The sequence below is a fragment of the Pipra filicauda genome, unplaced genomic scaffold, assembly GCF_003945595.2.
Source record: "Pipra filicauda isolate LSUMZ 115617 unplaced genomic scaffold, ASM394559v2 scaffold500_size419342_pilon, whole genome shotgun sequence".
In the NCBI taxonomy this organism is placed as follows: Eukaryota; Metazoa; Chordata; class Aves; order Passeriformes; family Pipridae; genus Pipra; species Pipra filicauda.
Genome location: NW_024104644.1, coordinates 298398 through 324216, shown reverse-complemented (window position 1 = coordinate 324216; position 25819 = coordinate 298398). Strand labels below are relative to the sequence as shown.

The window sequence follows — 25819 nt, the reverse complement described above, 5'->3', positions numbered from 1 at the left end:
AAGAAACTTTCCCTAATATCCAACCTAAATGTCCCCTGGCACAATTTGAGGTCATTTCCTCTTGTTACCTGGGAGCAGAGCCTGACCCTGACCTGGATCCAACCTCCTGTCAAGGAGTTGTAGAGAGCGAGAAGGTTCCCCCTGAGCCTCCTTTTCTTCAAGCTAAATCATATTTCATGTTTATAAAATACTGCAGTGCTTCAGGAGTCAGAGCTACTGCAGCAGTGACTGACTGTTAAATTACCAACTGTGCTGGTTAGATCAAAATTCAGACTGTAAAGACATACTAACTCCAAACATTATTTGTAATTCAAACCAAACCAAGTGTATCAGGAAAATCCCCACATGTGCCTTACTGAGTGTCTTTTTGGTTTGAAGCTGCAGTCCCAGGTGGGAGAAGGAAGGTGTTTCTCTGTGAACTGCTCAGAAAAGGCGAAAGAACAGGCCCTGCAGGTTCTGAAGCACTTCAACGTCCAGGTGTCCCTGAGCGATATCTTCAGCCGCTGCCAGGTAGGACGAGGCTGGTTTGAGTCCCGGGGCCCTCTCACTCGCTGTTCCCTGCACAGCAGGCGCTTCTTCGGTATTTTGGGCCTTGCACTCAGTGTGTTCCTGGTTCCCAAGAGTTCTGCTTCAACTTTGGCAGCCCCTTGCAAAGCCCTGAGGAGTTCTGAGTGCGCTCACGTCCCTCAGAGTGGTGATGGCTCAGTCATGGCAGCAGAGGCTCTGAATCTGCAGCTTTGCTAGAAACTCGCCTGTTCTTCTGATTTTTGGTACTTGGCATGTGCTTTGGCATCGACTGTCATGGTTATAGTCTCTTTGTTGCTGTGTTCTCTGTCTAGGACACATGCTGTTTTAATTATGAACTGCGTTTAATTATGTCTCTGTGATTCTGATAACACTTAATTACTTTAATAGGAGGATTTTTTCATAGGACTTCTTTTTCTTTCAGAAGCTATTAGGTTAATTCATGTCCATGCTAGTTGATGACTCTAGATTGTGTTTGGCACTGTGTATCTGTGGATTGTTGTTAAGAATAAATTTTAATTGTGTTAGCTCAAATCACCATCTCTTCCAATTTCACTCTTATATTTGTTACAGCAACACGCTGAAACCTATCCCTCCAAAAACTGTAATATAAACCAACGGGCAACTCCAGCATCTCTCATCTTATCAGTGTTTAAAGAGAGAAAAAGAAGAAACTGGAAATTGGCTAGAAAAGGAGCTTTCTCTTAGGGATAAACAAGCCCTTGAGTCTGGCTCAATGCCTTGTGGTTGAGCTCCGGGGTCTCCTGGCCCAGTGGAGCTGCACAAGCAGTGTAGGAGCAGCACTGACTCCTGAGCAGACACACCAGAGAGCGTGTCCTAGACCTCTGCTTATATCTGCTGTTCGATGTTGAAACTGGATCTGTAACTTAGAGAGGAAATGAGGGTTGTCCAGCTGGGCAGGTTGCTGTGAGAGGAGGCTGACGGAACACCCTGCAGGTCGGATCGACAGAATATGGGTCGATCTTACTGCAGGATAAATGTACATACTCAGATATAGCATACTGCCTTCAATCCTGTGGTTTTATTGTCCCAGAGCAGATTGCAGTTGTTATACATATTTGTATTTACAGTGGCACACTGTAAAAATCTTGGCGATTTTAAACAAAACTTTAAAAAACCTCGTGGATTCTCCGATTCCCTGACATCCCATAAAATAGCAGTGTTCCTCCTGATGGTTGTTGAAATACCACAAGAATCAGCACACACACACAAAACCATGCTGCAGGAAACCCTGTACTCTCTGTAATAAATGCACAAGACTGTGCAGCAGCCGATGGAAAACTGACCCCTCTCCAGCAGGATCTGGGGTCTGGAACTGGTTAACTCTATGGGTTTAGTACATGCTGTCTTGGTTTACAATATAAATAGGGGTAATCAATCTGGCTAGGAATATATACTAACTGTTCTCTTACTTCCAGGAGAAATGCCTTCCCTGTAAATTGTGGTGGTGGAACAGCTGCATGTTTTATACCCCTCGGCATGGGAAGATGCTGATTTGTCAAACCTCTCCATGTTCTGAATCATGTATTTACCTACATTCAAGGCTTTTAGAGCTTATTTTGTTCCACTGTCCTCTGCAGACAGCACAAGTCTGGCTGATAACGTTACTGATGCTCTGGAGGAGAACCCAAGCTCTTCCAGCTGCACGTGCCCAGGCACTGCAATGCTCTGTGGACTGTGTGTGAGGGGGGCTGTGGGCAGCACATGGAAGTGGATCATCCTCCGGCACTGCGCAATATTGACAGCCTCGTCAAAAATGGCGGATTTCTGCCTTGAAGAGGGTGCTCTGGGGCCTCAGTGGCCAACAGAGACCTCAGCAGTTCTTTTGTATGTTCTTTCTAAAACATCCTCATTCTCTGCAAACCTAATTGGACTTAATTAGAATGGAGTCTGGATGCTGAAACTGCTGAGCTGTGCCTGCCAGCCTGCCCGTGCTGCTCTGGGGCCACGTTACGGACCCCAGGGCTCCCAAACTGCCCCGAGCCCTGCCCCCTCCTTGCAGAGGGGTTTTGGCTGTCCCTGAAGTGGGGAGCAGGTTGGGCATATGAGCGGAGCTCTAGAAACAACTGAGTGCTGCTGTGTCCATGCTAGGCAGAAGGAAGAGGATGGGGAATACTGATCCATAACATGGGCCACTCTCCTCCCTTGTCTCCGTAGAGCTGGTCCGCCAGTGCAGGGGTGGGTTATGGACACCATCAACCATCACAGATAAGCGTTCGCTCTGTGTCACAGGAAGCAATGTGGCATCCTGCCTGCCTCCCTCTGTCTCATAGAGCAAGGGCTTGTTTTGTCTCCTGGGCTTCTGTTCTGTAAATGATTGGAGTAAATATGTCAGCAAATATTGTTGTCGTAACAATTAATGCGTGTAGTGCAGAGCCCACGGTAAAAATAGGTTCCAATTCAATGTTGTACCCAAGATTGCTGGAAAATATGTTTCCTCTGTCATCTCCCTCAGCAGGGACGGAGGGGCTCACTTTTGCAGATGTAAAGAATGGGATTGCTTTGTCACCCTGCCAAAATACTGATGGTTTTTTCTGTTAAAACAATGGCCAATACTGGTTACTTCTGTCTGATTTAGAGCAGCAAGTGCCCAGGGAATGTCACCCAGGGGCTTCTCAGCGTTTTGTTCCCTCTCGAGCTGGGCTTTGGCTTGGTTGCTCCAGTTAAAGGCTCCAGGAGTGGGGACTACAGCCAAAGGTGTCAGTGATGGCACAGGAATGGCCTTCTCTTTCCATGCATCTCTCAAGTGCTGTGTTGTAAGGACTTGGTGATAGTCATGGAGAAACCACCCCTGCACAGCAGCTGTAGCCAGGCCTGGTGCTGCCTTTGGCGAGGAATGTTTTAGGGGGGCTGAGTAAAAATAAGATTAATTCTGTCTTTTGGTGACATGCAAAAAATCCCCTGAGAAGTTCTACATTTCACAGCCTTAAAATATTTGAAACCCATTCCCTCTATTTGAAATGCAAATGTCCTGTGCCTGTCACCTCTGCACACATTTGAATATCTTGTATGCAAGTATCTTGTATTTCAGATATCCGAAAGTACCTCCTTCAGGAAGGGGCGATGTGAAATGATGCTTGGGGTGTTCTGACATGATCAGGTCAGAACAATGAGCCCTTACAGTAGTCAGGAACGTCTCTGTAGAGTTGTCAGGGTCTGTTGTGGGCAGCCTTAGGGCCAGCTCACAGCCTGGCTCACGTGGGAGGCCAGTGATCCTCTGCTCTCCACAGCTTGGAGGGAGTTCTAACACAGAAGTAGCATTTAAAAAAGAAAGAAATACCAAAACTTGCTAAGGAAGGTGGCTGCTGGGTGGCTGCAGTCATGGCTATGGGCAGCTGACAGCTGGGTCATTTCACAGTGGGAACTTTGGCTCCTTCCCCAGGTCCCTCCATTCATGGAGGTTGTTGTCTCCCATCCCTCCTGGTGCTGCAGGTGGGATGTCCCTGCTTGGGGACATCCTGCTGTGACACTTGGGTATGACCTGTCAGGACAGTAGGAGGACATTCCAGTCTCATAAAGAAACTCTTGAAAACAGACGTGTTTTGGCAGATATTACCTGGATGAGTGGTGCGGCTTTTGCCATCCGGCTTTTCCGTGCTGTCTGATTGAAAGTCCACCCAAAGCAGGTGTGGGCTGTATCTATGGACCTGCCAGTGCCTCATCACTGACTGCTTGGTGAGCCCGAGGTCTCAGGACATTTTACTCTCCGTGGCTGGTGTGCAGTGTCTGGCCCTACCAAGTTCTTGTCAGTGACAAAACACTTGTGTGGAAGCAGATCAATGGAGGTGCAGGGCTGGCAGTGCCACTTCTCACACACTAACAGGGTGAAATCACAGTTTGAATGGTGATAAACTGAGGAGATAAACACTGCAAGTTGTTAGCTTTAAATCTTTATATCACAATGGTTTGAAGGGAAAACAGCGTGTTCAGTGTTCTATGGGCTCGCTGAGAAATTCCTTCTGTTCTGGAAGAATCTTGTGGTTAAAGGATTCTAACTCTGCTGTAAAACCGTCACTGGTGTGAGGCTCTGCAACCACATTTGGAGCCAGGAAAGCCTGTCTGTCCGCAGAAAAGCTGCCTTTCCTCAGAAGTGAAGCTGCTGCTCAGCTCAGTTCTGAGTCCAAAGCTCTGCTGGGGGACCCGGGTCCTGCAGGGTGGCTATGCCACCCCCCACCTCCCCTGGGCCTCTCTTTCCTTTCCCACCCTCTGTTTGACTTGACCCTTTAGTCTTTAAGCTGACCAGGGCAGGGACCCTGCTTGAACAATACCTAACACAATGGGAGCCTGATCCCAGGTGAGGTTTCAAGGCTTTCCTGCAAGTAAAAACGATTGCAATTATATCCCCTGCAAAAATAAATGTGTGGGGAAAAAAAGATCTCAGACTCCAGCTGCAGTTTGTGCATCTGAACAGCTCTGCATTGATGGTGGGATTATCTGCAAATTCAAATAGGTTGTCTCTTTCACTTCACTGAATTCTCTGATCCTAAATAAGCAAATTACATCACCTATTCTGATGTCCTGTTTAACTTATGACCTCAGCCTGAGTGCTGCAGGATGTGAGAGATAGCTGCTCGATTTCATTGTCTGGAGATCTGATATATTTTTCTCCTTTTTTGCCCTCCCCTTCGCTGCTCTTTCAGTTTCCAAACCACTCACCCCAGCCTTTACAAAGGTGTTAGCAAGGGATTAGGAGTAGGCGGGGAAGAGGGGGAAGGAAGAGAGGAAACCACCTTTTTTTTTTTTTTAAATTAGGTGCAAAAGCATTCTGACAGTTGCAGCAAATGTTTCTGGGATTTTGTGGTTGAGGTAACAAATTTCGTTGCTGCAAAGCTCATCATGTGCAAGCTGATTTACGCAGAGGGAGCCTGGGATGGAGCAATCCATTTAGCAGGGACAAAGAAAAAGGCCTTATGATGAGATGGAAACCCTGTGCTTGGGGCACTTTGCGAGAACCTTTGAAGCCAGCCTGGGAACTCTGGCAATATTAGTCAATAATTAGTAATATAGATCCCTCAAGCTGTCGTTTAGATTGAAAATGTGCATGTCTCTCATGAGCCTCTGCCACACCAATCTGATCAGCAGGCTTCTTTTTCTCTTTTATGTGGGTTGTGCTGTCGGTCCAGACGACGATGAGAACTGCCAGGCATCATCTTTCTCACTCACTTGAGAGGAGAGCAGCTATCTCCTGCTCTAGAGCGGCATGGAAGTGGAACCAGGGCAATTTTGTTTTGTGGTCACCTTTTGGGGCCCGAGCAAGTCATTTTATTCATTTAAAAGTACCAGTTGTCCTTCCTCATGCACAGGGAAAAAACAGTAGAGTTTGAAGGCTGCATATTTTGTGAGATGTTTCTGCCCCAGCAGACAGTAAGGGGTTTGTCTCAGGAACCACTTAGGAAAAAAAGCATCTTCAACTCAAACAGGGCTGAGGCGATCATCAAAGAATTTGAAAATGTCAGTTCTCAAAGCCCCCGATTCAGCTTTTGAGCTGCTTTCCACTGAGGTAACATCACATCCCCATTTACTTCCTTTCAGCCCTGAAACCTCTTTGGAAAGGGCTGTGTCACCATCTAAATGAAGAACTAAGAAGGGTCACGTGTGCTGGATTTTGATGACTTGGGAATGCTGAGAAAGAGAATATCATTTGGAAACCCTCTGTGGTTTAATAAAAGGTTCATCCATAGGATGCAATTTGTCAGCGCCTGCAGGTCAGGAAAACCTGTGATTAAGAGCATCTGTGGTTTCCCCAGATGTGTGAGTGAGCTGATTACTCCTCCCCAGCCCGTCACCCAAACACAGGGCTCAGCCCTGTGCCTGCCCATGATATGGGCTGTGATTTCTTGCTTCAGAGTGGGATTGTTCAACACAAAGGGTAAGGCCCTCTTAATCTTTTTGTTTATCCTGGGTTTGGCAATTCCGATGTAATCTGCAGCTTGTGCTGCAGAGGCTCTGGCCAGGAAGCACAGCTGGTATTATTCTGCCTCGACAGACACTGTTGAGGGAGCGAATTGCCCTCCAAAGATACTTGTGCGGGACTGAGTGCGAGGGCTGAGTGTGAGAGTACCTCACCCTGGCACCGCGCCCCGGCCATGGGGACTGAGCCCTTGGTGTGCAGTGGCTCTGCACAGCAGTCCTTAAATACCAACAAACCCTGGGATAGTTTGTCATGGCAAATTCTGCTTCTTTCGAGTCTCTGGTTGAGATTTTTATTTGCTGATCTCTAAGGCTTTATAAACCATAGTGAGAGCTCATAGTGAGTGGTTGCTGTTACATGCAGGGCTGTGGGGACAGGCCAAAGCAACGCAAAGAACACAGAATGGTTTGGGTTGGAAGGGACCTCGTCCAGTTCTAACCTCTCTACCATGGGCAGGGACACCTTCCACCAGCCCAGGTTGCTCCAAGCCCCGTCCAACCTGGCCTTGGACACTTCCAGGGATGGGGCAGCCACAGCTTCTCCGGGCAACCTGTGCCAGGGCCTCCCCACCCTCATCACAGGGAGGAATTTCTTCCCAATATCCCATTTAACCCTGCCCTCTGGCAGTGGGAAGCCATTCCCCCCTTGTCCTCTACCTCCAGGCCCTTGTCCCCAGTCCCTCTCCAGCTCTCCTGGAGCCTCTTTAGGTACTGGAGATCCCAGGGGACACTGAGCAAGCCGCAGTTTGTGGGTGCCAGGCAGGCGGGTGAGCAGCACACTGTCCATGACAGCTCTGCCACACGATACTTGAGTGCATAGAGCACCAATCCTGTAAAATTCCCAGCCTGGAGCTGGCGTAGCCCTGTGCTCCTGGCCACGTAAAACTCAGAGTCCCCCAAAAAAGGGCTCGACTGGGCCTAATTCTCAGCAGCGAGCACGGCCGGCACTGCCTGGTTCCCACAGACTGTACACTTCCCTGCCAAGATTTCAGTATCTTCAGAAATTCAGTGGAGCATGAAGGTCACAGCAAGGGGAGAATGACAGCCTGAGAGGTTTTTTTCCCCTTTCAGCAGCTTGGAGCAGACTGTTATCTCTCTCTCATGTTGACTGTTTTCATAGGGTTAGCGTGAAGTTTATGTTTTACACAGCCCAGTGGCAGTCGAAGCTGGGAATGCAGCAGATCAGCTGTGTTTCTTCAAGGAAGACGGTCTCATGTTGCAGACTTTCTTTCTCAGTGTCTGCAAAAGCTTGGTTTCCAGTGAAATATCCTTTACAGATCTTTGTCTTGAGGTTCTTTTTATGGATGTATGTGAGAGACCATACCCAAGGTTTTGGTTTGGGTATTTATTTCCTTTCTTTTATTTTCACTTGCAAAGCTGCAGGCGGATATTAAACTTTGTCGGGGGGGAGGGAGAAGCTGTTAATTTTTCACAGTGTTATGTATTCCAGTGCTCAAAATGATGATGCCAAATTAGCCATTAGAGGTCAAACCTCAGCTGACAGCAAATGTTTTCTTTTGAGGAAGTCATCCTTATTACTGGGAACCAGTTTTGTTCTCCTGTGCTAAATGCAAGAAAGGTATGAATGTGTGGTTTTTCCTGGAGGGCAACGCTAGCTGGAAAAATGCTGGGTTTAGCCAGTGGAAACAGCACAAGCAAACAACGATTGGCAGTGAAAACAGCACTTGTATTTAGACTAGCATAGAAAAGAAGACACAATGTAGTGCAGAGTAAATGTCCTTTTATACAGCCTGTACAAGGCTTTTTCTTCCTCTCGTGGTTTTGGACAGACTGTGAAGTGCGTTGGTCAGCAGAGATGCTGGTGCACTGGGAGAAAGTAGTGAAAGGTCAGCGGGTGACAGTGATGGAGTGACTGTAAGGAAAGCAAGGAACTCTCTGGAGAAGGCACTGACACAGCTCTAACTCCCGTGTGTCCTGAAGAAACCGTCCCCACGGTTTCTCTCAAATGTCATGAGAAAACAAGAGATTTGTAGCCAATTTAAGTTCTGTTGGTTTCCAGTCCCCTGTGCCTCCTGAGGTCATAGTTCAGTGTATTGACTGTGTCAAGAAGTCAAAATTCCCATGTTTTATACACTGTGGAGTTTCTCCTCCTTTTTGACATCGGTGCCCTTATAATGGTCTTTGTTTGTATGTCATGGTGAGGATGGGTTGGCCAGGTCCTGGTGTTTGAATGGCTGTATATTCATGGGGGGGGGGGGGGTTCAGGATGAATAGCCTGTGTATAAATCAACAGTGCAACCAATGGGTCTCATTATTTGAGAGACCTGGTACATCAAAAGTTCAATATTGTCATGGCAGAGTTCTTGTTTTCCCAGAGGAGAGACCAGCTTCAGTAGCAGCTCAGGTGCAGTGGATTGGTTTGAACCCATCCAGAAGAACTCCAGGCCTTTATTTTCCTCCAAAGATCAAGAGGATTGAATAGTGGCAGGTAGGATCTTTCTAAACATCTCAGTGTGTGCACAGACAATATCATAGAATCACAGAATGATTTGGGTTCAAAGGAACCTTAAATCTCATTCCACCCCCTGCCATGGGCAGGGACTCCTTCCACTAGCCCAGGTTGCTCCTAGCCCCATCCAACCTGGCCTTGGACACTTCCAGGGATGGGGCAGCCACAGCTTCTCTGGGCAACCTGTGCCAGGGCCTCCCCACCCTCCCAGCCAGGAATTCCTTCCCGGTGTCCCATCTAACCCTGCCCTCTGGCAGTGGGAAGCCATTCCCCCCTTGTCCTGTCCCTCCAGGCCCTTGTCCCCAGTCCCTCTCCAGCTCTCCTGGAGCCCCTTTAGGCACTGGAAGGGGCTCTCAGGTCTCCCTGGAGTCTTCTCTTCTCCAGGTGAACCCCCCCAGCTCTCCCAGCCTGGTTCCAGAGCAGAGGGGCTCCAGCCCTCTGATCAACTTAAGGCAGTGTGTTCCCAAGTCCTGTTGAGAATCTGTACAAAACCATTGTCCTGTTGTTGCAAATGCCATTAACTCCTGCTATGTGCATCGTGGGCACTGCACAGTTCTGCAGCCATGCCAGCTCTACAGTGTTTGCCAGAGCAGCATCAGTGCTGGCAGCAGACTTTTGTTCCTCTGGAGGAATGTGGGATCTCCAGGTGTGTTTGGAGCTTTCCTTGGAGTCAGCACAATATGCTGAGCCACACATACGTGGCTTCAGCGTAGAATTTGCCAGATCTGTAATTGCTCAGCAACATTTATCTGAAGACCTTTAGGCATTAAGCTGTGTGACTTCTGACTAGCATAAAACAAACTGTATCTGTCATTCATAGTATTAACTGGACGAGGTGACACCCTACACCAAAACCATGTGTCCATGAATCATAGAAACATAGAATCAGCTGGGTTGGGAAGGACCTCTGAGATCATCAAGTCCAACCCTTGATCCACTACTGCCATGGTTACTAGACCATGGCACTGATGCCACATCCATGGCATCATCTTAAAAACCTCCAGGGACAGAGAATCCACCATTTTCCTGAGCAGCCCATTCCAATGCCTGATTACCCTCTGTAAAGAAATTCTTTCTAATATCTAACCCAAACCTCCCCTGGCAGAGCTGAAGACCCAGCCCTCTTGTCTTACTGATTGCTGCCTGGGAGAAGATCCCGACTCCCACCTGGCTCCCCCCTTCTGTCAGGGAGTTGTAGAGAGTGAGGAGGTCTCCCCTGAGCCTCCTCTTCTCCAGGCTCAACAGCCCCAGCTCCCTCAGCCTCTCCTCACACCACTTGTGCTCCAGTCCCTTCCCCGGCCTCGTTGCTCTTCTCTGGACCTGCTCCAGCCCCTCCATGGCCTTCCTGAACTGAGGGACCCAGAACTGGACACAGCACTCATGGATCCTGGTGACATGTGGTACATAATTGTCTTTGGCATCTACTGCTGCAAAGGCATTTCCATCTGGTAATGAAGATGGCCAGCAACATATGTGGGGTTTTTTGGGCTTTTCAGTAAGGAAGACCTTGTCCCCGTAAGGCACATATGGTTTGAATGAATGATGGAAGAGACCGTTTTGTGTTTGTGTGAACCCTCTCATCCAAGGACCATACAGAAAAAGGGACACAGAAAAAGGGACAGGTACAGCAGTGTCCTGGTGAAAAGAGAAACAGAAAGCTTTTAAATGAGTGTCACAATTCATACATTGTGTCAGTCTTGATGAAGATGACATTTTTCAGTTATTGTGATGAAATGCAGCTATGCTGCATGCTGTAAGCCCAAGGTAGGATCTGGCTGAGCTAGCTTAGAGGGAGAAATGACAGCGTAGGGGTTTTGGCAAAGGTGGAAAACGTAACATTCAATACATGCTTCTTGTGAGTCATTGTCTTTTCTCTGGACAAGGGGATTTGGATGATTTATTTGTCTTAATTCAAGACCCATAGTCTGAGTTGATCACCCTTTTATTCAGGGAAGTGCTAGGGCAGGATGCAGGTGAAAGCCTGTTTTTGTTTCATCCCCAGAAGCTTCTCCATTCCCATCCCCACCTTGGTTTTTCTCTTGATGGTTTCTGGGGGAGCTGCTCCTGCTGAGGCATTTTAGTGAAGTGGGAGAGTATCTGATGTTTGAGGTGAGCACAGCAAAGTTTATTTTCCTTACTTCCCCTTAAAATGCCTATGGTTGCAGGTGTCCTGCAGGGAGTCCCACACCCCATGTCCCCTACTACCTTTCCATTCCTCATGTTTGAAGCTCATGTTTGGGGAGGGGGCACATGGGCAGCCAGATGTTGAGACTGATACAGCTGAAATGGGAGTTTCCATCTGCAATTGGATGAGTGCTTTTTAGTCATAAGGGATTGCAGGAACAAGTTACATCTCAGGTGAACCTGTGGCATGACTGTTTTACCTCTGGCAGCCTGATCCTGGGGCTTGGCAGTGAGGATGGGTGTCCTGCAGAGGTGTGGGTAGTGGACCAGTAACCTCTGTTGGGTTTTTAATTTGACAGTCTAATTTCATGGACTTTAAAGAAGGGGATCACTGAGCTTGGTCCTGCTGGAGGAAATGAGCTGGTAGTTGGAGAGAAGGAAGTTGGTGACAGAGGAGTTAGAGGAGGAACATGATTCCCTACAAACAAGGTCATGTGAATGGCTGTTTGGTGACAGGATGGAGTGATTGATGTGCAGGGATAATAGGTCACTGGGGAATCAGTCTGAAAGCTGAAGCCTCTCAAAATATCTAGGACATGGTGGAAAAGAAACTTAAGAAGACATCAAGAAGCTAGACAGCTCTTGCCCCCAAGCCCACCTCACGGCTCTGGCTGCGCTGCTTCCCTTGGCGTGGCTTTGCACACTCCAGTTCCTGACTGTGTAGATGCGTTGGGCAGTAAGAAGTTGTTCCCTCTATGCAGACACTGCCCTGTGTCCAAGGATTGAGTCTTGGCTCCCAGGACCAAACCCAGAGCAGCCGGGACCAGCCTCCCTCGCCCTGGCCAGCCCTCGCTCCGGCTGCCCGCGGCCATGGGGCCATTCCTCCCCTGACGGGGCCTTCCCTGGATCAACCACATTTACTGGCATTTACTGGTGGGCTCAGATTACCCCAGTGAAAATAATTGGTTATGCAAAGTTACGCTGTTTAGATTGGGTTTCTTCTGTGTGGCCAGCGAGGTGTGAAAGTCAATCTGCACCGCAAACCCTGCGGGCACTTTCTCTGTGCTGACTGGATGTGATAGCTCTGGGGTTTGGCTGTCGGGGGGGGGGGGGGAAAGCTGACCCTGGGCTCTGGGCTCGGCTCAAAGGGACACAAACCACAGGTGGTTACAATGGGACACTGTGAACCACACAGCACGTCTAAACCCAGCCTGGCAAAGCCAACGGGTTGCCCGAGAGGAGGGTGCAAGGTCTGGGTCTGGCTGGGCTTGGGGAGCCCTTTGGTCATCTCATCCAGGAGAAGGCTGGTGAGGGCAGACCATGGGTGCTGACGGAATACTCTTGTTATGGTTTTGCCATAGAATCACAGAATCATTAAAGTTGGAAAAGTCATCTAAGATCATCAAATCCAACCAGTTCCCCAGGACTGCCAAGGCCACCATATCCCCAAGTGCCACATCCACGTAGCTTTTAAATCCCTCCAGGCCGTGCTGCCTGTTCCAATGCCTGACCATTCTGCCTAAAACTGACTCTAAACCTCCTCTGGCACAACATGGTGCACTCCTGTTAACAGGCACATCCTCTTGGTTCATACGGTAAACAACAGTGTAAGCAGTAAATTCTCACAGTTGCAGGAAGGGCTTGCTGTCGCAGGAGTATCTCACAGTGTCCTTCTGGTACTTTTTTAATGATTGTCTTCCTTTTCCCCCTGATAGAATCACAGATTTGGAGTTTCACTGCAGAATAGTCCCTGTGCACCAACAGCCCCTCCTGACCCTCCTGCTGGCAGCCATAGTTTCCCTGTCATTCCTGCCCAGAGAAACCCAGGCTCACTCCCAGTTTGAACTGGTGTGTCAGCTGTGGGGAGGCTGCATGTGACATGGGGCTCAGGCTGGAGCCCTGAGCCAACACACCAGTGTGGCACTGTGCTGTCTGTAAGGTCACAGCAGTGGCACATCATAGCCACTATGAGGGGCTTGCTGGCTGCTTGTTGGTGTTCATAAGCATGGAACATTGGAACATGCCAAGATCTATGAGGGATGGTCCAAGGGTTACAGACCCAATGGAATGGGAGAAACACAGAAAGGCAGCACATGCATATTTAAATCAGTGTCAATTTATGCTGTCGCTGATCTGTGACTTACCGCAGTAACATTCATATTCAGCTTTAGTGCCAAAAACAATACTCAGCTGCTTTCTTATTCCTTAATGAAAAATACCTCTTTAGGGCTTCTTTGAAGTCCCCACCCCTGAAAATCCCAGCTATATTGTCATCATTGTTACTGTTAACAGCCCCTGCCAGGATCGGGAGCCTTTCCTGACAGATAGCTCCGCAGGGGCTTTGTCCGGAGCTTCCATTCAGCCCTGCACTATAGCCAGTTTGAAATGGCTAATGACGGGCCTCCCAGGGGATTGCTGCCAAGCTCTCAAAGACCTCCCAGGTTTGGAAGTGGCAGGGTGTCCTTTTCCTGGGGCCAGCCGCAGGAGGAATGCACACACTCAGATTCTCCTACCGAAACTGCATCAGCCGAGTTATTTTTTCGGTTGCAAAGAGTCATCCATGCGTGCAGAGCCGGTTGCTTAGCAGGAGAGAGATAGCTGTGTCAGTGGAGGACATGGAATAAATAGAGGGAAAAGGTTAGGTGGGAAGATCGCCACTAGTTTGATGTGTTATTGTGTTTTAACATTGAAAATACCCTTTTGGACAATCGCAGAAAAATATGAAAGACTTTGAAAAATTAAGCCAGGGTCTGTGTCTGAGGTAGGACAAGACTCATCCGTGCCTGGTGTGCAGTGGTGGTGCAGTGATGTTCATGGGTACAATCAGGAGTGTGAATGGTGTCTCCATGAGCTGGGCTCCTACATACCATTTGCAGAGGAGAGACAGAAGAACACTGGAGGATCCCTGAGGATCTGCTGGGAATGGGACTGGGACACTTCTGCCAGGATTTCATGAGAGTTTTAGGTCTGTGTAGGCAGACGCTGCGACCGGATGAAGCCAGGCCTCTACTCTCACCTCTCCCCTGCCCCAGTCCCTCTCTCACCCCCCTCTTCCCAGCACAAGTGCTTGTTTAACTGCAGGGCCACTGGATCAGGGAACTGATCCCAGTTGAAACGGACCTGTCAAAACCAGATGGTTAATTTTATCCCCACTCAGCTCCCCAGTCTGGTTCACTCTGCAGCTGCCCAGATGTGCGGCCGCAGGGAGGGGGGCAGGGGGGCTCTGCCTCTGCTGGGTCAGCACAGGCTTGTGCTGGCCAAAACCCTGTGAGCCCACAGCTGGATGAGCTGCGGCCGGCGCTTCCACAGCCCGTCCCAGCCAAACAGGGAGAACTTGCCGGAGGGCTCACCAGGAGCCCCTGTACTCCAGGGCTGCCCACTCTTGGCTCAGGAGATGGAGCCTCAGCCTTTCAACCCTACCCTGGTAACATCCATTCAGTTTGGACCCTTCTGACAGTTCGAACTCTGGTTTGCAGGTTGAAATTTGAGCTTCAGCTCAAAGTGAGGTGGGTGCTTATCTCTGTGTCCGGACACCGCAGAGTGTTGGGCAGCTCAGAGCTGTCGTGCCCCTCGCCGCAGCTCTGGGTCGTGCTGACCACAGCTCACAGCTTCCAAGAGTGCTTCTCCATTATTCCAAGTGAAAAGGGCTCTTCTCTGTGCTTAGCAAATGCATTTCCCAGAGAATATGTAAGAATTGTTTCATTTCTTGCTCTTATGCTGCCAAATGCAGTTGAACATTTTTCTGCCACTAATGGAATCCAAATTAATGCATTCTCTTCTTACTAAAATAATTTCTTTTTTTTTTTACTGAGGGGAAAGCTGCTCTCTGCAAGTGATGCTGTGCCTTTAACTGGGCTGCTGCTGTACAGAGCAGTTGAAGCTTCATTTAGCCTGAACGAAAAACTCCATGTGAGTTGCTGAAGAGAGGAAGCCAGTGGTGGATGATTTACTTGAAATGCCCTACAGCAACGGGGTTATAAATGAGGAAGGGAAACACCATGAGCACTGAGATCTGAACCAGAGGAAATGCACGAAGCCTTGAAGTGACCTTATGCAAATTCCTAATGATGAGACTTAATTGAACTCATTTTTTCCAGGGGTTGTAAAGATCAAAATAACAGCACCCTTGAAATGCAAACGTCTCTGGATAATGCATGCGAATGTATGTTGCATACAGCCGAAAACTGCCCCGGGTTGGTGCGACCAGCCTGCCCCCAGCCTGCCCGGGATACCCGACCTGGGCTTGCTCCGGGAGCTGGGTGTGCCCGGGGCCCTGACCAAGGCATCGGGGCTGCTCGAGGAGCAAAGTAATGCCTGGGGTCTCCTCCTGCCTCCCACCCCGAGGGACGATGCCTCTGCAGAAATGCTGATTTGAAGCTCAGTGTTTCTGCGCTGAGCCCCAGGAATCCTGGGTGCCCCGGGAAGCCTTGGCGTGTCCCAGGAAGTTTGTAGTGTTCTGGGAAGCGAGTGGTGTGCAGCTGGGACAGCCACTGGTGAAGTGAGCTGGTGTCCTCGGCCTGGCGCTGTGGGGCCGGTGCCCCATCGCAGGCATGACAATCCCAGTGAGGAGAAGCAGAGCCGCTCCCGAGGGTCCCGGGGCTGTGCCCTGCTCACAGGGGCTGGTTCCCAATGGGAAATAGTGTGGGCATGTGTTCAGTGTGACAGTGTCAGAAACTGAGCCGGAGACTGTCAAGACCGAATTCCTGGGCTGTTCCTAGAGCTTCAGATTTTTTTTGTCTGTGCTTTTATTTGGCTCTAGGATTCATCCCCTGGAGGGGGACTTTTCACAAAGGCATGTAGTGATAGAACAATGGGAAATGGCCTTAAGCTGAAGGAGGTCAGGGTTAGATGGGATATTAGGAAGGAATTCTTCCTGGTGAGGTTTCCCAGAAAAGCTGTGGCTGCCCCATCCCTGAAGTGTGCCTGCTCATGGCAGGGGGTTGGAACAAGATGATCTTTAAGGTCTCTTCCAACCCAAACCAGTGTGTGATTCTGTTTCTCCTCCTTCATATTAATGCATTCGTGGCAACATGAAGAAGTATTGATCTGGGGAGAAAAGGCAAGTTGGGCACTGCCGTGAAAAATACTCATTCCTGATTCTGGTGCCTAAATTCTCTGTGCTGGTGTTTCCAAGGACTTGCAGAGTGAGGCACCCACATGCATTGTGTCTGTGAAACACCGGCTGCCAAAGTCTTCTGAATTTCATTCCAAATACCAGATTAATTGATTTATTTAGATTCATAACCAGCAGTAGAGAGCAGGAGGCTCTGACCCAGTGAAAAACGGCAGATATGGCTGTGAACAGCAGCTAATGAAGATGAAAAACCTTCCCTGTCCGGAGGAATCCAAACACAGCCTTACAGATGAGTCTGCTGGCCCAAGTGCAGCTGTTTGTCTTTCCAGTAATCCGAAGCCAGAGCAGAACCCTGAGAAGCAGAGGAGACAGTGACTGTGTGTGTGTAGCAGAGGTCAGTCATGTGTGCAGCTTCCCGTGGCAGAGGTGAACTCCGTGGCACAGCGGTGCCACCGTGGCTCCATGGACACACTCCCGTGGGCACAACCTGGCTTCCCGCCTCCATCAGCCCAAGGACAGCAAGAAACTCAGCATCTTCCCTTCAGAGGGAAGCTGGAAAACGTTCTCTGTATTTAAAGTTCCCATGGCTGCAGTTTGAATTTGGCACACAGTTGGCCATGGGGTTATCTGAGGTCATGTACTCAAATAGTTGTAGATAAAACAAGGGCCTGTTTGGATTGGAAATCTCCAGAGGGCTTTTCCTCTGCGCGCGGGTAATGATACTGCAGAAGGACAGGAGCCAAAATAAAGATTCAGCTCCGTATGCAGTAGCACAGTAAAGTAAAATGAGAAATGGGAAAAAAAAAAGAAAAAAAAAAAAGGAAAAAAGAAAGTCTGTTTTCATTACGTTATTTTTTGAACTTGCTGTTGGGATGGAGGAGTCTCGGCCAAGGAGAGGGAGTCCTGCAGTGAGGCGCCATCCAGGACTGGGCTCGCTGCGCTGCTCTTCCAGGAAATTCCCTGTAGCTGTGGAAAGCCGCTGCTCTCCGGCTGGGCTCACCTGCCCACGGGCTCAGGAGCAGCCACCACGGCAGGTCCCACACTGCAGAGCTGGCAGGGCACGGGGATGCTGCCCGGGGCTGTCCTGGCTCCTGCTCCTCTGCTCAAGAGTTTTGTTCTCAAAAATCCTTACCAGTCAGGACAGCTATAAAGAGGGAGAAGTTAATGGGTTTTGGAAGTTAAAGAGGGAATCAGATTCTCTCAGGCTCTTTCACAGGCCCTTGGGCTTTTATGGGAGACTATTTCCTCATGGCTAATGGCAGACTGAAAGCACATTGGGACAAGAGCTGTGAGTCAGTACTTTTCCAAGCTGCTGTTGGAGAACAGCGAATGCCAGTAACAGCAGGTCTACCCTTTGCTCACTGCCTGCTACAGTGGTCTTTGTGCCTTCCCAGCCTCTTATTGGGAAAATAATTGAAATGTAAAAGCAAGGTGACAAAGTTGGGAAGAAAATTTGGCCTTCAGAAGCTTTCTGTCTTCCTTGGATGCTGGGGTGATGGATACTGCTGTAAACACATCACCTAACGGAGAGTGGGAAAGTAAAGACAAGACAGGAATGAGGAGAAAAAACCAGAGAGGGTGCTCTTCAATGTCAGAGCTCAGGGCACCAGGGACACTAAGCAGGACTGTCCTCTTGGTGCCTGGTGAGAGCACAGGGGGGATGTGGGGTGGCCCGTTCTGTCGGGAGTCAGGACTGATATGTTGAGAGCAGCTCCACATCTTGCCCAGTCTCCATTGCTCCTGCTTTCTTCTCCCACGGAGTGGGACAGTATGAGGAATCCTCCTGCCCGCACTTGGAATCCCGATGGAGGGCAGCTGGGCAGTGTTCCAGACGTGCATTCCAGGTGGCAAATTGGCAGTGCCACCTCCAGGCTGATCCCAAGAGGGAGTTGCTGTTTGACAAGAGAGCTGTTCCACAGCAGGCAGGGTCACCCAGGCATTGCAGGGACCTGCTGCAGGTCCTTTAGTGCTTTCCCCTGAAACCTCTTACTAATAGGAATTGTATTTCTGTACAGAAATCGCCCTAAGACAGCTCATGGCTCTGTTGTGGTGGTTTATTGTGTTGGGTTTAAGCTTGCTTGTTGAGGTGGTGTCTTGGACATGAGGAACCCAACTCCCAATGAGTTTAGTGGGACTCATGTGTCCCTCTCCTCTGGGCAGCTGAGAAGAATTCTGACTTAGCCAACAAATCTTCTTCTACACTTCCATTAGAGTTCATCAGAGTGTTCATCAGAGACTTTGAGAGTTTGAAAGGTTGAATGCATAGATTCACAGGCAGGTTTAGGTTAAAAGGGAACTTAAATCCCATCTCGTTCCACCCCCAGCCATGGGCAGGGACACCTCCCACTATTCCAGATTTCTCCAAGCCCTGTCCAACCTGGCCTTGGACACTTCCAGGAATGGGGCAGCCACAGCTTCTCTGGACAACCTGTGCCAGGGCCTCACCACCCTCACAGCCAACAATTTCAAATGTAAATCTCTCCTCTTTCAGTTTAAAACTGTTGCCCCTTGTCCTGTCACTATCTGCCGCTGTAAAAAATCATTGTCCCTCTGTTTTATAAGCCCCCTTTAGGCACTGAAAGGCTGAAATAAGGTCTCCCTGGAACCTTTTCTTCTCCAGGTGAACACCCTAGGTCTTCCAGCCAGTCTACAGAGGAGGGGATTTTCAGCCCTTGGAGCAACTCCATGGCCTCCTCTGGACTCATTTCGGCAGGTCCACATCTTTCTTGTGTTCCAAATCATCAATTTATTGCTGTCCCCTGCCTGGATGAAAACAACTGATAAATGCAGGTTTCTGGTGCAGATTCTGAAGTTTACATCTTCCCAATTCTGTTTCTGCTAGGATATGCTTCAAACGTATATTCACTTTCTTTCTGTGAAGCCAGTTTGTTAGTAGGAAGGCAGTCATCAGAAGGTCATGTATTCATCAGGATTCATTTTTAGAACGGGAATGAGGCTGCATGCGTGTCTCTTTGGAGCTTTGGCTCTGCTTTTCTCCTTATAGGGAGTATTTTAATAATGGGAACACGTCATTTTTCAGCTTATGGAGACATACAGTGATGTTCCCAAAGAGCCTTCCTTGCAGTCAGTGCCACCAAAGGTTTCCTCTCTGTGCTTCCCGTGTTCCTACAGTGTGCATGTTACTGCTGCCTTTCTGGGTCTTGTAGCTGTGGTGTTTCCTAATGTGTGTGCAGTGTGCTTTTAGTACTGGTCTCATGACAGATTGATAATCATAGAATCACAGAACCGTAGACTGGTTTGGGTTCAAAGGGACCTTAAAACTCATCTCCTTCTGCCCCCTGCCATGGGCAGGGACACCTTCCACTGGACCAAGTTGCTCCAAGCCTCGTCCAGCCTGGCCTTGGACACTTCCAGGGATCCAGGGGCAGCCACAGCTTCTCTGGGCAACCTGTGCCAGGGCCTCCCCACTCTCCCAGCCAGGAATTCTTTCCCAATTTCCCATCTCACCCTGCCCTCTGGCAGTGGGAAGCCATTCTCCCTTGTCCTGTCCCTCCATCCCTTGTCTCCAGTCCCTCTCCAGTTCTTCTGAAGCTCCTTTAGGCCCTGGAAGGGACTCTGAGGTCTCCTTGGAGCCTTCTCTTCTCCAGGTGAACCCCCCCTGCTCTCCCAGCCTGGTTCCAGAGCAGAGGGGCTCCAGCCCTTGAAGCATCTCTGTGGCCTCCTCTGGACTTGTTCCTACAGCTCCATGTCTTTCCTGTGCTGAGGACCCCAGAGCTGGAGGCAGCAGTTCAGGTGGGGTCTCACCAGAGCAGAGCAGAGGGGCAGAACCACCTCCCCTGGCCTGTTGCCCACGCTTCAGATACTTTAGGTCAATAGTATTACATTGAAAGCACTTTTTTTTTTTTGAGCTGCTGGGTTTCTGTCTGAGTGTACATGGGAAAAAACAGTGAGTCCCGACTGACCAGAGAAAGGAAAACCTAGAGGGCTTGGCACTTGCGTAGATGCTTGTGATGACACACAGTCTTTTTCCTTCTCACAGGCCTGGGTGCAGGTCATTAGCACTGTCCCTGCTGCAGGACAGTGACTGTATGGTCAGGCTGGGTGTGTGGTTGTGTACTGTCCATTGCTGTGACGGGCAGGGTCACTTATCCCAGTGCCAGCTGAAAGGGGACAGCAGGTGACTGATGTGTCAGAAGCACTGGCAGACAACACCCATCCAGCCCAAAGCCAGCCGGGACAGGGGAGTTTGAAATTTTTAGTATTTTTTTGTAGACATAAGCACTGGCTCCCTGGCCAGGCACTGGGGGAGTGCTTTGTGTCACCTCCCTGCCCTGCCTTTGGTCCTGGAGTAGAAACTTTGCTGTGGTGTTTGCTGTACTGTCACACACCACAGTCTGACTCTCACTTACCTCTCTGGGGCAATAGCCCATGTTACAGAACCTCATCTGAGGACTGTTGTTTTGGCTCAGAAGCCTCTCAGGGTTCAATAGAAATGCCAAGGACCTGGTTTGCAGCATATGGGCAAAGCTGGGAGCACGAGGGAGACGTTTGTCCTCTGAAGGATCTGTGTGATTTGAGCAAACACACGTCTGGCAGTTTTATGATGGTGACATTTTGCATTTTTTTCCTCAGCAGTAGAGCAAAATTAATCAGAAACGCTTTGGAATGACAACTGGTTTATAGGGATCATAGCCCAAGTGCAAGAAGAGGCTTGTCATCGGGGCAGCCTGGGAGCTAATTTGCTGAGACATTCAACTGCCTTTAAATCTCCACTGGAGAATTTTTGCACTTCTGGTTGTGGGTCACTTGTGCTAATTTGGCATTTCTTAAAGCAATTTACATTTTTCTTTCAGCACAAACACTTATCCTCTCTAGTAATGAGAATGCTCCTGTGCTTGGTTTTGGGGGTGGTGGTGGAAGTAGTTCAGCTCTGAAGGGAGGCAGCTGTTCTCCTTGGCTCGCCAGCAGCTCTCAGGCATTTGTTGAGCCTACAGAGGAAACACATTCTTAAAGTCTGTGTCAGGAACCCAGCTTGGAAGGCAGAAAAGCCGTGTGAATTGTCAGGGTTGCTGTAAGACCTGTCATTTGTTACAGCACTGGGGGTGCTGCAGGGCGTTTGTGGTGTGTGTTGGTGAAACCCTCACGGGATCTACAATGCAACACGTTGAGCAGATTTTAATCTCACATTGGAGTTGAGTCAAGAGTTGCTGTATGAGAAGGAAGAGTGGTCATGTGATTATTGGTGCACAGAGGTGGACTCTTGACCCGAGTTCAGGCCTGTGGGTTTGTGTGTAACCTGGCCAAGAAATGAGTTGTTATCAATGCCATACAAGTAAGGCTGTTCCTAAAATAATTTAATATTAAGTATGTGAAGCAAATCCCAGATCCTGCCTCATCTTGTGCATCCCAGAACTGGAGGAACGGTGAGGCAGTTGTGCCTGAGCTGCTCAGTTCTGTGTCAGGGCAGGATTAGGTTGGATCTCAGGGAAAGGTTCTTCCCCCAGAGGGTGGTCGGGCACTGACCAGGCTCCCGAGGGCAGTGGGCACAGCCCCAAGGCTGCCAGAGCTCCAGGAGGGTTTGGACAACGCTCTGAGGGACAGGATGGGATTGTTGAGGTGTCTGTGCAGGGCCAAGGCTTGGACTGGATGGTCCTTGTGGGTCACTTCCAGCTCAGGGTATTCCATGATTCTGTAGTGAGCTTGAAGGCTCTGGAGAGATGTTTCCTGGTGAGATCAGAATTTTGGCAGTTAAAAGAGGGAATAAGATTTGGATAAAGATGATTTATTTGATGTGGAATACAAAGGTGCCAGGACCTGCTGGAAGAGGACAGTGGCACATGAGAGGACTCTAAAGCCCATGAGCACTCTTGCACAAGCTAAATGCAAAGCAGGGACCAGAGCAGAAGTGTCAGAGAAAAACCAGGCCCTGGTGACCCATCCTCCCTCTGAAGGGTCCAGGAGGTGTCACAGCCCTTGGGGTGGATTAGCGGGAAGAGAAATGAGGGATTTCTGTCAGAAAAGGAGATGGTTGGCTGAACCTGGGCAATTAAATAGTCTTTGCAGATTCCCCCTTCTGTGCCAGCAAGCCTTGAATTTGGATTTAAAGTAAAAAATGTCATTCAGATCAGTCCTTCCAGCCTAGGTGACATTTTTCCAAAACATAAAAGTGCAGAACAGCTACTTCCCAGAAGGAGACCTCCAAATGGGAGATGGTTTGTGTGTAGCTTGTCTAAGCAACAATGATTAAAGGTTCCTCAGGAGGCTTGTTCCCTCATTAGGGATTTGAGCCTCTGCTTTGAAGTTCCATCTCCAGCTGGAAACTCACACAGACCGTTGGGCCAAGAGCACTTTTTCCCCTGAAATATTTGATATCAGTGCTTTGGTACAAATCTCTTATTTGTGTTTGGATTCTGCTTTGTGACTCATCTACCTTGGCAGGAGACATCCAGCTGGTGACAAACTGGATTACTGAATGAGGGAAAAATCCATATTCCCTGGAAAGATACTTGGGGACCTCAAAGTGCTGCCTTGATATAAATGCTCATCCCAGCCGGGGGGGGGGGGGGGGGGGGGGGGGGGGGGGGGGTGGGGGGGGGGGGGGGGGGGGGGGGGGGGGGGGGGAGGGAGATGGAAGTGTTTTACATCACTCCCCTTTCTTCTCACTGAGCATGGAAACTGTCCTCTATACCCGTGATGTGGAAATACAGAGTAGAATCCTTTGTCTTTTTGGAACCAGGGACACACTCCCATCAGTAGTTTTTTCCCTGTGCATGAAGTAGTTGTGTGAGTGTATCTCTCTCTCCTTCTCTTAATGCATTCCTGAGGGCTCCAGGAGAAACGAGTGGTTTCAGGACAGGGTCCACACTGGTCCTGTGCTCCAGTCACCATCAGAGGGACCTGCTGGTGGTGACTGGGGGCCATCCAGTTCAAGACACAGTGCACTCCAGATCTCCCTCCTCAGTGGTGGAAGACATTAAGACTGTTCATGTGTGACCCCAAAACAAAATGTGCTCTTGTTGCAACCTGACAGGCTGGGATTGATGCTGGAGAGCTGCTTCTTCCTTCCAGGACTGCTTGCTAAAGGCTTCCAGAGAGCATTTCCATGGAAGAAAGTCCCATCTCTTCGTCTCTACCCCACCCCCAGTCACAAGCATCTTTGTGTAGCCCTTCCCCATTGCTGTTTTCCCATGGCAAGAAGTGCCTAGTTCAGAAAGCATCAGCCCTGAGCCCTTTGATCTTTTCTTTCTCAAGAGAAAAAAGATTAAAAAGAGACAAGAAGTTAAGGATTTGTGAGGGGGAACGGAACATGAATAGCAAATTCTGCTGCAGAGGTCACCTCCCCCCAGCTTTCTTCCTGTGTGATCAGGAGGGAGGGGTGCTGAGTGGGTTGTGGGGGATCCAGGGAGAAGGGGGGTAAACTGGGGGCAGAGGAGTGGGGGTGGAGTGGTGAAGCCCTTCAAAAGGAACAATGCTGCCAGCTCTGGCATTGTCGGGCGGCCCTTTACAGAGGACTATGAATACAGGTTATAAATTCTTTGGCCATTGAGAGAGCTCTCCAGACCTGACTCCATCCTGCACTAAACCAGGCCGGAGCCCTATCAGTTGCATAGCAATGAATTCATTTACATCTGGATAGTTAATCTCCAATTCACTTGACAGTTTATCTCCCCCTTAGAAGAGCAGCAGTGCCTGCTCTATTGTGTTGGAGCCAGTCAGTGATCATCAGCTGGGCCAGCACCTCTGTTTCCGTGCTCAGCAAAGATAAGCAGGGTGGGTGTTGATATGAAAAACATGAAGTTATTGCCCCAAGCCACTTGATTCTGGTGTCCTTTCACTTGACACCTTCCCCATCTGCACCCTTTTCCTCTCCTGTGTGGAAATGCCATATCCCTCCATCACTGTCACAGTACAACTGGAGAGTGACTTTTCTGATGTGAATGGCATTAGATGAACAACTGACAATCCAGAATAATTTAGTTTGTTCTCATTTACTGCCATCTCCTAATTCTGCACTGATTTTTATCTCTGAATATTTTCACAGAATCATAGAATCGTTAGGGTTGGAAAAGCTCTCCAAGATCACTGAGTCCAACCATTCCCCCAGCACTGCCAAGCCCAGCACAAAGCCGTGTCCCCAAGTGCCACATCTACATATTTTTTGAATACTTCCAGGGGCGGCGATTCCACCACTTCCCTCCTCAGATCCCCCAAGGTGCCCTGCAGCTGTGAGCAGCTTGGTATGTCCCTGAGACTGGAGGAGGCATCACTCACCCAAACCCCAGCGAGAGGAGGGGACCTGACTTGTGAACCAAGGCTTTTTGAGTAGCAGTGATTCAGCCCGTTGTGCCTGGAGAAATAACTGTGGTGTTGCACATCCAAACGGGCAGTGATGCAGAACAGGGAACCTGTTGCTCTTGGGCTGTGCGGGCATGTGGAGATGAGCACACAGCCTGGTTTGGCAGATGGACTCACTATCCTGTTTGTGTTAGGAAAGTGGATCAGGAAAGGAGACACTGGGGGTCAAGAGGACAAAGTTAAGTGTGAGAATTCCTTGATTTATTCATGGTTTTAAGTCTCCAACTTTAATTTCCTGCAGTCAGTATTTGTATGTATTTGATGCGGTTTGGACCTGATCTGGAGAAGGACCACTCTAATTAAATACCCCTCTTCTTTTATCTGGAGTGGCTGCAAATCTTTAACCCGGCCTTTTGTTTCCCCTAACACACAGTGCATTTACTCTCTTCTGGTCAGAGCGATGGCCGAAAGGTTTCATGTGGTTTACACCAAACAGTGAAAAATAGTGAGGTGAAGCGAAAACTGGGAGTTTAATATCTGATACTGAGTTGAGACAGGAAAGCAACTTCGGCTTTTTCTTTAAGTACTAAACCATCTTTCATCTATAGGCAACCAGGAAAAGTCAAAAATGTTTCCTTTTCTCATGAAAGCTCAAACTGTCTCTGAGTCCCAGCAGTCCAGCAGCTGAGACTGGAAGTGGAGCTCCAAAGACTGGGAACAGCCCTGCATTCACTGAGCTCTTCCTGCTCTTCTCTCCCTCTCACCTTACCTGGAGAGAGGTCCTGATGTCCCTGACAGTAAGAGGCAGTTGAATGTCACAATATGACTGGACCAGAAGTGAAACTTGCCCCTGAGCACTGAGTGAGAAGTGATGGGTGTGAGCAGGACAGGCCAGAGAAGCAGGGGACGTTGGGTTTGAGGGCTGGGACACAGAGGGGTGAGCGGCCATGACATGGAGGGGGAATGCTTGTTGCAGCAACACTGCAGGGACTGTGAGTGGAACCAAAGGGCATTTACTGAGACTAGAGGAAAAGGTGCAGCAGGAGCTGCGAGGAGGTGGTGGGAGCCTTGCAGGACCTGCTGGTCTCAGTGCCACAGGCTGGGGCAGCTCACACCCACGCGTCAGTTCATGGCAAAAAAAGCCACAGCCAACAGCCAGTTGGCTTGCTGCTGGCCAGAAAGTGGAAATTTTGGTGGAGATTTGGGAAAGGGTATCATAGATTCATAGAACCATAGAGTATCCTGAGTTGGAAGGCACCGACAAAGGTCATCCAGTCCAGCCTCTGGCCCTGCCCGGGACATCCCAACAATCCCATCCTGTCCCTCAGAGCGTTGTCCAAACCCTCCTGGAGCTCTGGCAGCCTCAGTGGCTGTGCCCACTGCCCTGGGGAGCTTGTTCAGTGCCCGACCACCCTCTGGGGGAAGAACCTTTTCTTGAT

At 49.4% G+C, this 25819-nt stretch overlaps 1 protein-coding gene across 7 annotated transcripts in view; it reads left to right on the top strand.

Moving 5' to 3' along the window:
* Window positions 1-25819, top strand: part of EXD3 (exonuclease 3'-5' domain containing 3) — a 226210-nt gene that overhangs the window by 93878 nt on the left and 106513 nt on the right. For 5 of the 7 annotated variants that reach the window (XM_039386780.1, XM_039386779.1, XM_027720437.2 and 2 more), the window contains one exon: window positions 379-510. In XM_039386780.1, coding sequence (XP_039242714.1) covers window positions 379-510 — 132 coding nt within the window. Of the gene's footprint in view, window positions 1-378; window positions 511-643; window positions 753-8792; window positions 8992-25819 lie in introns of those variants that run through there. The other 2 variants (XM_039386783.1, XM_039386784.1) reach the window with 2 other exon arrangements.